Source organism: Leucoraja erinacea, chromosome 34 (genome assembly GCF_028641065.1).
Source record: "Leucoraja erinacea ecotype New England chromosome 34, Leri_hhj_1, whole genome shotgun sequence".
NCBI classification, from domain to species: domain Eukaryota; kingdom Metazoa; phylum Chordata; class Chondrichthyes; order Rajiformes; family Rajidae; genus Leucoraja; species Leucoraja erinaceus.
Genome location: NC_073410.1, coordinates 11,639,614 through 11,655,000, shown reverse-complemented (window position 1 = coordinate 11,655,000; position 15,387 = coordinate 11,639,614). Strand labels below are relative to the sequence as shown.

Here is a 15,387-nt window from a genome sequence, read left to right as displayed (position 1 = left end):
GAGAAAGGAGTTAGGAGGGAGAGGTAGATCAGCCATGATTGAATTGAGAAGTAGACTTGGTCGGCTAAATGGCCTAATTCTACTCCTATCACATAAATGAATGAACCATGAACTAAAACACACTTTGTGCAAATCATCAGTAACTCATGGGGGCCCCTCAGGCCACCTACCCCCCAATAAGTCAACACCCCACCAATCTGTGGCACAGTTTCAAGGCACTGTTCTGAGTCTCGCTAACCGCTCCTCAATAGCTACAACTGTGACACCAAATGGATCAGAGACGTGGTCTGCAATGGGAACTCATTCAGGATCCAGCTCTTGGGTGGTTTGAAGCAGGATGTGAAAGCGAATGGAGTGGGAATGCTATCACTCCAACCTCACTAGTGTCCATTGCAGGTAAGGTAGAGGACACCCACTGACCCAAGCTGGTCCAGAACATTGAATGATTGAGAAACCCCCTCCTTACCTCTCCTGACGTGACCATCAAGATCAGCGGCCCCTCCAGGTATGATTCCCTTCACGTAGATCCCACCGTGCTTGACACTGGTGTTCACTCCTCCCTGTGGATCACAGCAGAACCTGCATTAAACAAGCCCTTTCCCATTGGAGATTTTCATGGGTGGGAATATGCTTCCCTGTTGTTGGACATCATAAGACATAGGAGCAGAATCAGGCCATTCAGCCCATCGAGTTATCACTACCATTTTCAATCATGGTTGATTTACTTTTCCCTCTCAGCCCCATACTCCTGCCTTCTCCTTGTGACATTTGGCACCCTAATGCCCCTGTCCCACTTAGGAAACCTGAACGGAAACCTCTGGAGATTTTGCGCCCCACTCAAGGTTTCTGTGCGGTTCTCGGAGGTTGCAGGTGGTTGCAGGTAGTGGAAGCAGGTAGGGAGACTGACAAAAACCTCCGGGAACCGCACGGAAACCTTGGGTGGGGCGCAAAGTCTCCAGAGGTTTCCGTTCAGGTTTCCTAAGTGGGACAGGGGCAAGAACCTGTCAACCTCCTTTTTAAAAATACCCAATTATTTTTCCTCCATGATTGTCTGTGGCAAAGAATTCCACAGATTCACCAGCCTCTGGCTAACAAAATTCCTCCTCATCTCCACTGCAAAGGTGTATAATTCTATTGTTGATATCAAATTGAGGGACGTCCCCAATCAACTCCTTGGCATCACCTTCAATGAATCATTGGTGAAGGACAAAGCTTGGCCTCTGCTGTCGCTTGTCCTTTACTAAGTGAAGGTCTGTAGCGGGTCAATTCATTATATTGATCAGCAGGTGAGAAAACGGCAAGCACACTGTTTAATCGATATCTTTAGCAGGGCCTTCTTTCACTCATTAAACTTGTTCTGCCGTCTCCTGCGGCAATGAGTCCATGTGTGCCACAGTGTTTCCAATCTTAACCCAGTGCATTCCAAGCGTCACCTATCCTTATCCTCCACAGAAGCTGCCTGACCTGTTGAGTTACTCCACCACTTTATTTCCCAGATTGATATCAAGTCAGAATAGTTTAAATTAAAAGTGCGAGTTGTATTATCTTGGTTTATGTTACATTAAGTTGCGGGATGTGAGCTGATAGGGTTACCTGATTGAGACTCTTAAAAAATCAAAATATCATGGAAGTCTGGAGTCCATAATCCTGAGATCCTGGGGAAAATCTGGATTGTTTCAAATAGTCATAAGGTCATAAGGAATAGGAGTAGAATTAGGCCATTCGGCCCATCGTCGACTCCACCATTCAATCATGGCTGATTTATCTCTCCCTCCTAACCCCATTGGCCTGCCTTCTCCCCATAACCTCTGACCTCTGTGCTAATTATAATTATGAACACTTACTAGAAGAGAGACACATAAAGCATCTCTGGATAGAAGGAATGGGCGACGTTTCGGGTCGAGACCTTTCTTGAGAGTAGAACAGCGGAAGTAAATTCTTGAATACTTACTGTGACACTAACCCCAAGGCTGCCCTCAGTTTTAGTCAGCTCCACGCTGTATCTGTCTCCTGGTTTCACCTCTCGCTCCACTGAGGAAGTCCAACCACCAACCTGTCAACGAGATCACAAAGTAACAATGGAGATTTTTCTGTCAGATCCAAACCATTATCTGATGGGCCAAATGGCCTAATTCTACTCCCATTAGTCTCTGATTTGCTATATTCCCTCTATAATCCTCAATGGGCTGTTCATATTAACAATTCAATGACCAAACGCTGTGGAGGCCAAGTCAATAGATATTTTTAAGGCAGGGATAGATACAATTTTGATTAGTACAGGTGTCAGAGGTTATGGGGAGAAGGCAGGAGAATGGGGTTGAGAGGGAAAGATAGATCAGCCATGATTGAACGGTGGAGTAGACTTGATGGGCCGAATGGCCTAATTCTGCTCCTATCATTTATGAACTTATGAGCGTGAGGATGAAGCTGGCTTGGAGTTGTTTAGTTTGGCTCAACTGTCAAGGCTGAATCAGAAGATCTTAGGTTCAAGCTGGAGTAACACACATGGCACTGTTGGGGGTACGGTCACGAGGATAAGTCTTTTATCCCACCGCCCCGCACTCTCGGTTGCTTATGTATTATAACAGAGAAGGCTGCAATTCAGCCCAGCTGATTTATGCTCTCCTTGGGTACAGCTCTATCAGTCCTGATTCCACCCATCTGATTTCCCTGCAATGTCATTATTTATTTATTTTTGATTGTGCACTTCTCTCTCTCTCATACCCTCTCTATTTTGCCCTCTCTCTCTCTCGCCCTCTCTCCATCACCCTCGCCCTCTCTCTCTCTCTCTCTCTTATCGCCCCCTCGCTCTCTTTCGCCCCCTCTCTCTATCTTTCTCTTTCTCCCTCACTCTCTCCCTTTCCCCCCACTCCCCGTCTCTCTCTCCCCCTCCCTGACTATCAGCACATTTTTGGGATGCGGCAGGGCACTAAAGCACCAGTGCAGTCACAGGGGGAACATGCACACTCCACAAAGTGAGCAACCGAGGTCAGGATCCATCATGGATGACTGGAGGCGTGAGGCAGCGGGATCTCCCATGCCATCCATAAACCAAAGAAAAATTAGAGCTTCCAAAGGCAATGTATTCTAAGTGTCGATAAAAGCTGGTTAATGCCTCTTCACAGCTCCAAGGAAAGTGATATGATCATGTAGATTATACTTGCCAAATAATTTGAACAACAGCATCCTAACCAACATTTAGTCCTTAACCAACCAATAAAACAAACATATTGGCTGCTCATTACCACATTTTTGAAATAATGTAACGAGCTGAAAAATTATTCTCCCTTATCAATGCTATCTTATGAGAGTTTAAAACCGTTAGATATAAAATCAATGTCCATCACAGGCCTGATTTATCAGTTCATTTGTAGAATTATTCAGCACTTGTCGCCATATTTAATGAGACAACTGGGCACACTCAAACATTGCACATCGAACAGTTGTGACTGACACAAATGCAACCATTAAACTGATTGTCCCCCCCATTGTCCCTCCCCATCCACTCAACCTCTCAATTAAACATTCATGATCTCCAGCTTATCGAGCAGCAAACCAGAAGATGCAGGAAACACCCTGAAGGTCAGGCAGCAACTGTGGAAAGAAAAGAGCTACGTTTCGGATTGGAGATGTGAAGAGTCTTTGATCTGATGCGTGAACTCTGCTTCTCCCTCCACAGATACCCCCTGACCTGCAGAGCGTTTCTGTGTTTGGATTTCCTGCATCTGTAGCTATGTTTTTGATTTTCATTCACCTTGGCATTAAGGCAAAATATGTCAAAGAATTAGTGACTAAGTGACAATGCCCCTTGAGATTAAGCCTCCACAAAGAATTCACTGTCTGTGACATATTTTGGTATTTTTGACCTTCACCAATTAACTAACCTTGGGGGTCATTGACACCCACAACCCTGTATGGTCTCTGAGCTCCACTGAGAATGGTGGGTGGCTGGAACACACTGCCAAAGATGCTGGCGGAAGCATATATGATAGTAGCATTTAAGGGACTGTTGGATCACAGGCAGGCAGAGCACAATAGCTTAGTTCAGCATCATGTTCTGCATGCATTGTGGGCTTAAGTGTCTGTTCCTGTGCTGTATGTCGATGGTCTATGTCTTCCATGTTGGAGTAGCAAGTTCACAGAACATATTCTGCATTGATGGTGGCTTCACGGTCTATCACCAAGAGTGTCCCCACTGATCGAGTTCACTGTGTCCTTAAGGAAACAAGCCCTAATGGCCCAACGGATTCACGCAGATCAGTGGGCACTCTACCATGTTAATTCCATCTCCCAGCACATGATCCATACCCGCCTACGCCTCATCTACACACTTGTTCAACGGAGTCAGTAATCCCGCTTCAAGCACTCACGGGCAGCAATTCTCAAATCCCCAAAAGATCAAAATAAAAAGTATTGAGCTAGTCCGTTTGGTAGGGCAAAGTTTGTTATTAACCTATTGGCACTTCAGTCAATGACCAGATATGGCACCCCTGGAGGATTCTGCAATTGATCGGTAGTGGGATTAGTTACAGCAATGATCCAGATATGTTCACTGTTAACAATGAATGGAAGCCAGTTGAAGGGTCTTGACCCAGAACGTCACCCATTCCTTCTCTCCAGAGACGCTGCCTGTTACATCTATCTATCTTTAGTATAACTCCTTCCTTCCTTCCTTCCTTCCTTCCTTCCTTCCTTCCTTCCTTTCTTTCTTTCTTTCTTTCTTTCTTTCTTTCTGTCTTTCTTTCTTTCTATTGTTAATTGTAATATATAATATATTTAATTATAATTATAGATAGATAATTATTTCTTTCTACTGGGGTTGGTGAGTTACTTTGCTAGTGGATGCAGACGTGGGTTAGAATCAGTGCGGAATGATGGGAATGTGAGGAAGAACAGATTGCAGAGAATATAAATAGAGATTGAGATTGTTCAAAGAGCAGCCAGAGAGAGGCCAAAGGTGACCCTGAAATTACCGTCATCTGTGTCCTGTGGAGCTGGGTAGATGGGCTGCTGGTCTCAGGGGTGTTGTGGTTCTGGCCTGTTGGACACAGGCTGCTACGGCAGCATTCCTGGGAGCTCTCTCGTCTGTTCACCTTACCCAGTGATGTTGCTGTACCTTGACGAGCTGACTCAGATACACCTGAAACCAGGAGAGAAGTATAGAAACATAGAAGATTGGTGCAGGAGTAGGCCATTCGGCCCATCGAGCCAGCACTGCCATTCAATATGATCATGGCTGATCATCCAGAATCAGTACACCGTTCCTGCTTTTTCTCCCCATATCCCTCGATTCTGTTAGCACTGAGAGCTATCTCTAACTCGCTCTTAAAAACAGGGTGAACAGGGTGAACAGGGTACTGGGCATCTAACACACATTCCGCTTTCACACTGCGTACTTCAGTCACCAGGCTTCATTGTTTAGTTTACTTTAGAGATACAGCATGGAAACAGGCCCTTCGGCCCTCCAAGTCCATGCCGAACATCCATCACTCATTCACACTAGTCCTTAGTTATTCCAGTTTCTCACCCACTTCCCACACACTTGGGGCAATTTACAGAAGCCAATTTCCCGCCATCGTTGGGATGTGGGAGGAATCCGGAGAACCCGGAGAAACCCACGCAGTTACAGGGAGAAGGTATAAACTCCACATAGACAGCTCCCAATGTCAGGATCGAACCGGGGTCTGCGGTGCTGTAAGGCAGCAACCCTACCGCTGCGCCATCCTGCCGCACCTGGTGCAGGTGAGATCAAAATCTGTTGGGAATTCACTGGGAGTTCATCGAGCGATATTGGCGAGGATAGTTCCTTGTCATGAAACAAATCTCCACCTGAGAAGGAACTGCAGATGGTGCTTTAAACCGAAGAGACACAAAAGGCTGGAGTAACTCAGCGAGACAGGCAGCATCTCTGGAGAGAAGGAATGGGTGACGTTTCGGGTCCAGACCCTTCTTCAGATCCAAAAAACATCACCCATTCCTTCTCCCCAGAGATGCTGCCTGTCCCGCTATCTATCTTCGGTTTGTCTATCTTCGGTTTAGACAATAGACGATAGGTGCAGGAGTAGGCCATTTGGCCCTTCGAGCCAGCACCGCCATTCAATGTGGTCATGGCTGATCATCCCCAATCAGTACCCCCCCCGTTCCTGACTTTTCCCCATATCCCCTGACTATGCTATCTTTAAGAGCCCTGTCTAGCTCTCTCTTGAAAGCATCTATTTGTCTATCTTTGGTTTGTCTCAGCCTGGAAGAGGCAACTTGAGAATACCTTTCGGTTGAGATATGATCAGTGTCACTTCATCAGGGGAATACTGAAGAACCTCCAAGGCAGTTCGGAGAGTGACTCCCTCTAGGCTTTCGTTATTCACTGAGATCAGGCGTCCTCCTTCAAGACAAGAGAAAACATTGAAGCAGCAAATACCAGACCACTGAACATATAAACATCTCACAAGTGAATCCTCACCTTCTTTAATACGCCCGTCCTTATCTGCTGGCCCTCCTGGAACGATAGCTGTGATAAAGATCCCCAGATCTAATTTTCCAGTTCTCTCTCCACCCACAACGGTAAACCCTACAAAAAGAATAAATAGGACCTGTGAGCCTGGATGTTCCCAGGTAATGCAGCCCAAAGCTTTCTCATTAAACATTAGCCCAAGATAAGTGAGAGGCAGAAACAAAGAACTGCCGATGCTGGTTTATACCAAATAAAAACACAAAGTGCTGGCGTAACTTAGCGGGTCAGGCAGCAGCATCTGGAAGAAAAGGATAGGTGACGTTTTGGGTCTGAACTCTTCTTCAGACTGAAATTAAAGGGTGAGCGTGAAGCAACTAGACAGACTGAAGTGTAGCAATTTAAACAGCACTGTTCATTAATGTAGCTGGACAATCAGCAGTGTCACCACACAAATGGACCCTTATCTTTAGTTTAGTTTAGAAATACAGCGTGGAAACAGGCCCTTAGACCCACCATGTCCGCACCGACCAGCGATCCCTGCCCACTGGCGTGTAACTTGTCACACTAAGGACAATTTACAATCTTACCGAAGCCACTGAGCCTACAAACCTGTGTGTCTTTGGAGTGTGGGAGGAAACCGGAGCACCTGGAGAAAACCCACGCAGGTCACGGGGAGTAAGTACAAACTCTGTACAGGCAGCTTCCGTAGTCAGGATTGAACCCAGGTCTCTGACACCGCTATGGCACTATGCCACCCCTTCAAACTACCTTACTGGATGTTTTCCTGCACATTACGCAAAATCTTTAACCCCCCACCCTTCCCTGCATCACCTGAACCCGCACCCATTTCTCCTCCCCCTCCACCTACATTCCTTCCTCTGGCTTCACAATTCACAACTCCTCAATCCTTTTGTTTCACACCTTCTATATTGTCATCCTTTACCTTAGTCCAACCATCTGACGATTAAAACTCTCCTCTGCGTGTGTTCACCTATTTGCCGTCAGGCCTTATTCTACCCTTGACTATCCACTCCTCCAGCTTTCCCCCCATCCCCCCTCCATTATTAAATCTCTGAAGAAGTGCCCCGACCTGAAGCATCACCTATCCATGTTCTCCAGAGATGCTGCCTGACCTGCTGAGTTACTCCAACTCTTTGTGTCTTAGTTTGTAAACCACCATCTGCAGTTGCTTGTTTTATACAGAGAGAAGGTCAACCTGTGAACCTAATGGTGGAGTCGAACAACGGCGACAGTAAGGCTTGCGACTCCGTGCCAAATCATGTACGTGCCGAGGGTGGAAGTTGTCGTGGCTTCTCCCACGAGAATGACAAAGCAAAGCTATTTCTCGGTCAATGTGGAAGCCATTTGCAGCCAACTCGCTTATTAACGTACCAAAACTAAACTTGGGATCTTTCTTCAGATTTACAAAAACGATCTCCCGTTCAGGAACTGTCAGCTCGTCATCCACTTTGCTCTTCAATGGATCTGTGGATAAAAGATACATTTGAGCTCATGGATAAAAAGCTAATGTCAACACTGCTGAAACTGTGGAATCCACTGCGTTCTAGAAAGGGCAGCATTGTTGCCCCACAGGTAGTGAGTTTCATCACAGCTCCAGCATCTGGGGTTTGACTCTGACCGTGGCTGCCGTCTATGTGGAATTTGCACGTTCTCCCTATGACTGTGTGGGTTTCCCCCGGGTGCTCCAGTTTCCACCCACACACCAAAGACACACACGCAAAATGCTGAAGTAACTCAGCAGGCTGCATCTCTTTCGAACATGGATAGGTGGCGTTTCAGGTCAGGACCCTTCTTCAGACTGAACCTATCCACGTTCTCCAGGGATACTGCCTGACCCGTTGAGTTACTCCAGTACTTTGTGTCTCTTTTTTAAACCAGCCTCCGCAGTTCCTTGTCTCTACTGTAATAAATAAACCTTTGTTTGGATGCAAGGGATCTTTGCCGTTCAAGAAGGCAGCTCACCACTACAGTAGGAAAGACAATGGGGCTCAAATTGTCGTGGAATTTGTAGCACAAACATAGAAACAACGAAAATAGGCACAGGATTAGGCCCTTTGCCCTTCAAGCCAGCACCGCCATTCAATAAGATCATGGCTGATCATCCAGAATCAGTACCCTGTTCCTGCTTTTTCCCCATATCCCTTAATTCCCTTAGCCTGAAGAGCTATTTCTAACTCTCTCTTGAATACATCCTGTGAATTGTCCTCCACTGCCTTCTGTGGCAGAGAATTCCACAGATTCACAACTCTCTGGGTGAAAAGGTTTTCCCTCATCTCAGTCCAAAATGGCCTACCCCTTATTCTTAAACTGTCACCCCTGGTTCTGGACTGCCTAACATGGGGAACCTTTTTCCTGCATCGAGCCTGTCCAATCCCTTAAGAATTTTATATGTTTCTATAAGATATCCTCTCATCCTTCTAAATTCCAGTGAATATAAGCCCAGTCGATCCATCCAAGCCCAGAATGACAACCTACAAAATTGAAGTTTACAGAGCAAAGCCTTGCCTGTAGCGAGTACACTTGGAGAATACATTGGCATTCAGGTACATGTTATTAACATGTGCATCTACATGACAGGGGCAACTCAAAACATGTACATCCCACCACTCTCCCTCCCGCACAATACAAACTACTGGAGGAACTCAGCTGGTCAAGCAGCATCTGTGGTGGCAAATTAATGGTTGTCATTTTGGGTTGAGATCCTCAGGTTCAGGTTCATTTTTGTCACAAAATGGCACCAAGGTACAGTGATAAGCATTGTTTACCATGCTATTGCATTTGATCAAATAATACAATAGATAAATGTAATCAAGTCAAACTCGATCCAGCATCGGGACTGAGAGTGCAGAGGGAAGATAGCCAATATATGGCGTGAGGGAGTGTTAGGATGGAGGCTCCTAGATCATCGATGGATCCAGGGTGATGGAGTTCGATGGGAAGATGGAGCAGGCGTGGAAGGGGGAGGGGAGTGTTTTGAGACTGAGGATGGCAGATGGAAAGATAAGGAAGCAAAATTGGGCAGATAGAGCCAGGTGGAGTGGGGAAAGGGAGAAGGAAGAGAGCGATTAAGAAGGAACTGCAGATGCTGGAAAATCGAAGGTAGACAAAAATGCTGGAGAAACTCAGCGGGTGCAGCAGCATCTATGGAGCGAAGGAAATAGGCAACGTTTCGGGCCGAAACTCAAGGGTTTGCCTATTTCCTTCGCTCCATAGATGCTGCTGCACCCGCTGAGTTTCTCCAGCACTTTTGTCTAAGGTAGAGAGCGAGGCTGGAATGGGGCCCATGGACCAGATATAGCAGGGATGATGGGCAGAAGGAAAGAGATGGGGGGAAAGTGGTGAATCCAGGTGCCAGTGGGTGGGGAGGTGGGGAGTGGAAAAGGTGTACAAAGGGAGAGAGACCATAGATGGAGTGGGAAATGAAGACATGGTATAGATGACCTGAAATTGGACAGTTCAATGTTCATCCCATTGGGTTGTCGGCTATCCATGTGGAATATGAGGTGCTGTTCTCCTAAGTTTGCAACCTGCCATGCCCTGGCAGTGGAGAAGGCCAAGGACTGACAGGCCGGTTTGGGAATGGGTAGGGGAGTTAAATAACATGCGACCAGATGCCCTAAAACATCAACCTTCCCTTTTCCCTCCAGATGCTGCTTGACTTGCTGAATTCCTCCAGCCGTTTGGTTTTTATGCTCCAGATTCCAGCATCTGCAGTATCTTGTGTATCCTCTCTCCCACGAGCTGAAGAAAGTGTGTTATCTTCAGGCAGCTGAACTTACCGACCTCATCGCCCTGGCTTGAGATCGCACTCTGCAAACCTAAATACCTCATTCTTTCCTTCAAGGCAGGGAGAATTTCAGACTGGGATACACCGGCCCTTGTGCTGCAAGAGAGAGAGAGAACGGTAGGTTTAGTTATCAACACAGTCACACAGCAGCCCTGGGTTCAGAATATCCCAGGGGTGGAAGATTGCAACTTTCACGTGGTCCGCCCCTGTCTCGACTAATGCAATCAACTCGACGTGCACAAACAGAAGATCAAATAGAACAAGTTGTCCAACAACTTTAGGCTGTGCATGCCACACAAAAGAATTAGAAGAATATCCCAGTGTCCTGACCCATAGTTATGCAGCACAGAAATAATCCGTGTGGCCCACAAGTCCACGCTGACCATCGACCACTCATCTACTTATAGAGGTGGTGCAGCAGCATCTATGGAGCGAAGGAAATAGGCAAACGTTGCCTATTTCCTTCGCTCCATAGATGCTGCTGCACCCGCTGAGTTTCTCCAGCTTTTTTGTGTAACCTTCGATTCTCCAGCATCTGCAGTTCCTTCTTAAACACTACTTATAGAGGTGTCTAAGATCGTGAGAGGAATAGATCGGGTAGATGCACAGAGTCTCTTGCCCAGAGTAGGGGAATCGAGGTCCAGAAGACATAGGTTCAAGGTGAAGGGGAAAAGATTTAATAGGAATCTGAGGGGTAACTTTTTCACAGTGTAGCTGCCCACCTACTAATACAACACATTCCCTTTAAACAGTGTAGGGTAATGGATCGAGAGGAATTCTGAAAGAAGGCGTACTGATGCTTATCATTTAGTATTACCCTTATTCGTGTGAAATGACAAACTTACCTGAGTATGATTACATTGATGCTGATTACAACATCAATGTGCCCCATTTGCTCCAGACAACATTGTCTGCTGAGCCATTTTCCTGTGGGCAACCTCATTCCAGATATTTATTAGTCCACTAATCTGATTTCAAACATCATTGGGAGTTTTCACATCCAATGAATGAAATTAATTTTACATTTATTTGTGACAGTGTTGCCTACTTAGTGGAGTTTGAGAAGTAAGTACTTCAGATTGCTGGCAGCCTCAATATTGAACACCTGAGGGCTGAACTTTGTACTTAATTTTCATCACAGAAAATTGACAAAGCCTGTTCATTAGTCTTCCTCAAGCCCCTGTATGAGAAAACATATCTCAGAGCTTAATTGACAGCCTAGAAACTTCAGATAAATGAAATGGTGATAACTGTGTTATCTGCAATATTCTAGCTTCATTCAATTTGCTTTTGTTATGGTATACAGCGACTGACTTGAATTCAGATAGGGAACTGCATACATTATTCATGCGTCTCCATGCACATATATTGGGAGGTTTTGCCTCCAGCATAACAATAACAACCTATAATTTGTACTTTATCGCAGCTATTCAATGAAACACCTACAGCCCCCCTGAGCGACTCTCAGTGTTACATAACTCAGTTGGTTGTCAAGGTGCCCAAATGTTTGCCCGTGGCCATTCTAGGGCACGGTGGCGCAACGGTAGAGCTGCTGCCTTACAGAACCAGAGACCGGGGTTTGAACCCGACTATTGGTGCTGTCTGTACGGAGTTTGCACGTTCTCCCCGTGACCTGGGTGGGTTTCCCCCGGGTGCCCCAGTTTCCTCCCGCACGCCAAAGACGTACACGTTTGTAGGCTAATTGGCTTCTGTAAAAATTGTAAATTGTCCCTCGTGCGTGTGGGATAGTGTTAGTGTGCGGGGATCGCTGGTCGGTGCAGACACGGTGGGCCGAAGGGCCTGCTTCTGCTCTGTAGCTTTAAAACTAAAATACTAACACTGCAGACATTATTCATGCTGTCTCCATACACATATGTTAGATATTGCCTCCAGCATAACAATAACAAACTATAATTTGTACTTTATCACAGCTATTCAATGATACACCTGCAACCCCCTGTGCGACTAACTGGGTTACACGATTCAGTTGGTTGACAAGGTACCCAAACGTTTCTCTGTGGCCATTCTGGAATTAACCTAAGATGGACACAAAAAGCTGGAGTAACTCAGGGGTCAGACAGCATCTCTGGAGAAAAGGTCGAGACCCTTCTTCAGACTGGGAGTCAAGGGAGAGAGGGGACATGAGAGATATAGACAGCGATGTAGAGAGATATAGAACAAAAGATATGCAAACAAGTAACGATTCTAAAGGAGACAGGCCATTGTTAGCCAAGGCCCAGGAGTAAACCTACCCCCAGACTTGGCTGGTTCCTGAAGCATCCACGCCTGCCATCAGATTGTCACAGGATTTGCTCAGTGCTCCAATGGAGATGGTGTCCATATTAGGTCGGCTCAGGATGGTTTCTGATCGGGAAATATTCCGCATCTCCTCAAAGTATCGGTGCTGGGAGTATTTCTCCTCGTTCGAACGCATGGACGGAAAAACGTGTCTCTCTGCGGGGAAAACAAAGTCACGTGAAATGCACCAACAAAAAAATGCTGAGGTGGTTTTTGAATTCCCAATATCTGAATTCCATGGTGAGGGAGAACATTGCCAGCCCGATCGGTACTGATCTTAGAGATTGGCTCCATAGCCCCTATTCAGTTAAATCACTTGTGAAAAAAATGACACATGGCAATTATAAACTAAATTCCTAGCCAGTCTAGCTTAGTTTACATGCCAGAGACCTGGGTTCGATCCTGACTACGGGTGCTGTCTGTACGGAGTTTGGACCTTCTCCCTGTGACCACGTGGGTTTTCTCCTGGTGCTCTGGTTTTCTCGCATACTACAAATTCGTACAGGTTTTTTAGGTTAATTGGCTTCTACAAATTGTAAATTGTCCCTGATGTGTGCAGGATAGTGCTAGTGTGCAGGGATCGCTGGTCGGCGCTGACTCGGTGGGCTTGTTTCCACGCTGTATCTCTCTAAACTAAACTAAACTACGATACAATACAATAGAACTTTATTTATCCCAGGAAGGAAATTGATCTGCCAACAGTCATAAAACAAGATATATAAAACATGAAATTAAAGTGACGAGTGGAAAGGATTGGAGATGTGCAAAGATTTGGGGAGGGGATGGGGTGGGGGGGATTCAGTCTACCCCATGTCAGAAGGGCGAGGAGTTGAACAGTCTTATAGCCACAGGGAAGAAGGATCCCCATATAACCTATATTGGAGCAGAGGAAAGCCAGTGAATTAAAATGAAACACACGATGTAATGTTACATTAAAAAATCTCCTCTGCCCCATCCCTGTTAGGCCGTGCCCAACCGAGTCTCCCAGGGGTTTTCAGGTGCTTCTCCCCGTCGGTCTGCTCCTGGGCCTGGCCAAGATGGCCATACGCAGGTCCATGCAGCGGGCAGTTCGTCGGCCGCACAGCGGATGGCTGCCTGCTCCTTTTCCGGGGTTACGTCCGTGCCTGCATGTCCCTGGAGAGGGAACACGCAGTGTCCACGGGGACTGTGGAGGCCTTCTGTGAATGCTGGTCACCACAGGAGGTCGAATGTATTGTTAATAAAAACGTTAATATTTAAATTTGATTACTTCGTTTGTAAAATGCCAATATAGGCATTCTTTGATCGTGTTACTATTTTGTAGTTTTGTTTGTTCTGAATAAAAGCATTTTGTATGAAAAAAAAGGGTTTTTCAGGTGCTGGTGTTAGGATTGTCTCTCCTTGTCAGCAACAGGGCCCTGGTGGCGTTGGCACTCACCGTTTGCAGAGGCAGCCTGGCTGAGCTGGCGGGAGTTCATCTGTACCTGGAACCGGTGCTGAGCTGAGCACAGCTCGATGAGATACTTGCAGGTCTTGCTGTTTTCCGTGAGGAAGACATGTTTCTTCCCGTCCGAACTGCTTTGAACCGTAAACTTCTTTCTCTGGAAAGTCATTAAACAGATCACCAAGTCCGTCAGTCACAGGGTAAGAGTCAAACACTCTAAAGAGTAAAATAGAAACAAAGAACTGTAGAAGGGTCTCGACTTAAAACATCACCTCCCCATGTTCTCCGGAGATGCTGCCAGTTACTCCAGCACTTTGTGCCTGAAGAGTCAAGCACTCCATATCTAAAAGCAAAGCAGTCTGAAGAAGGGTCTCAACCCGAAATGTCACCTTTTCCTTTTCTCCAGAGATGCTGCCTGACCTACAGAGTTACTCCAGCATTTTGTGTCTATTCTCATTTTTGGCACGTGGATACAAAGCAACATATTTGTCCTATAGTTAGAGCGACACTATGGTACAGATGTTAACTACACTGCCACACAAGCACATCTGTACGTGCATGTTAACTATACTTCCAAACAAGCTGGTTTAAAAAAAACACATTGGGAAGTTGCCCTTATTAGCCAAGGTAAAGAATTTTAGTATATAGAAAGATAAGAAGGAATTTCTTTAGTCAGAGGGTGGTGAATCTGTGCAATTTATTGCCACACAAAGCAATGGATATTTTTAAGGTGGGAATTGACAAAGATTCTTGATCAGTGAGGGTAGTCAAAAGTCACCGAGAGAAAGCAGGAAAATGGGGTTGAGAGGGAAAGATAGGTCAGCCATGATTGAATGGCGGAGTAGACTCGATGGCCTAATTCTGCTCCTATGACATGAAATTAAAAGCAGGCAAGTTACGTTAGAAATGCACGTACAGTACTAGTTTTGTCACAACATTAGGACTGTGAACGGTTCTGGTCACCATATTCTGGGAAGCATGATTGTTTTGAGAGGGGGTGAAGAGATTTCCGAGGATTTTCATACTGGAAGTCTAAAGCCGTGAGGAAAGATTGAATAGGCTGGGGATGATTTCTCTGTAGCCCAGGAGGCTGCGGGGAGACTTAATTGAGGAGGATGGTGGAAAACAAAATTGTAAAAAAGAGCTGGAAATGCTGATCTGAACCTGGATGAATTCTCATTTGTTATATTGTTTACAGTGTACTATGTTTACATATTCCGTTGTGCTGCTTTAAGTAAGAATCTCAGTGTTCTATCTGGGACATATGACATCTTGTGTTTGAGGCAGCAGAAGAATGCAGCGGGGTGATGCCATCCGGTTCGACATCCGTAGGTGCCCCCCCCTAAAAAGGGCGCATGCTCCGGGTTGGCGCCAAGATGCGACTCTGGGACACTGGACAATAAAACA

The 15,387-nt window shown here is 46.0% G+C and overlaps 1 protein-coding gene across 1 annotated transcript in view; it reads right to left on the bottom strand.

Moving 5' to 3' along the window:
• The window catches only part of LOC129712842 (tyrosine-protein phosphatase non-receptor type 13-like), a 212,237-nt gene that overhangs the window by 109,943 nt on the left and 86,907 nt on the right, over positions 1 to 15,387 (bottom strand). The window contains exons 16-24 of the mRNA XM_055661561.1: positions 13,975 to 14,137; positions 12,512 to 12,713; positions 10,252 to 10,355; positions 7,844 to 7,936; positions 6,461 to 6,568; positions 6,266 to 6,382; positions 4,974 to 5,140; positions 1,952 to 2,053; positions 467 to 560 (exon numbers count right to left, since the gene is read on the bottom strand). Coding sequence (XP_055517536.1) covers positions 467 to 560; positions 1,952 to 2,053; positions 4,974 to 5,140; positions 6,266 to 6,382; positions 6,461 to 6,568; positions 7,844 to 7,936; positions 10,252 to 10,355; positions 12,512 to 12,713; positions 13,975 to 14,137 — 1,150 coding nt within the window. The remainder of the gene's footprint in view (positions 1 to 466; positions 561 to 1,951; positions 2,054 to 4,973; positions 5,141 to 6,265; positions 6,383 to 6,460; positions 6,569 to 7,843; positions 7,937 to 10,251; positions 10,356 to 12,511; positions 12,714 to 13,974; positions 14,138 to 15,387) is intronic.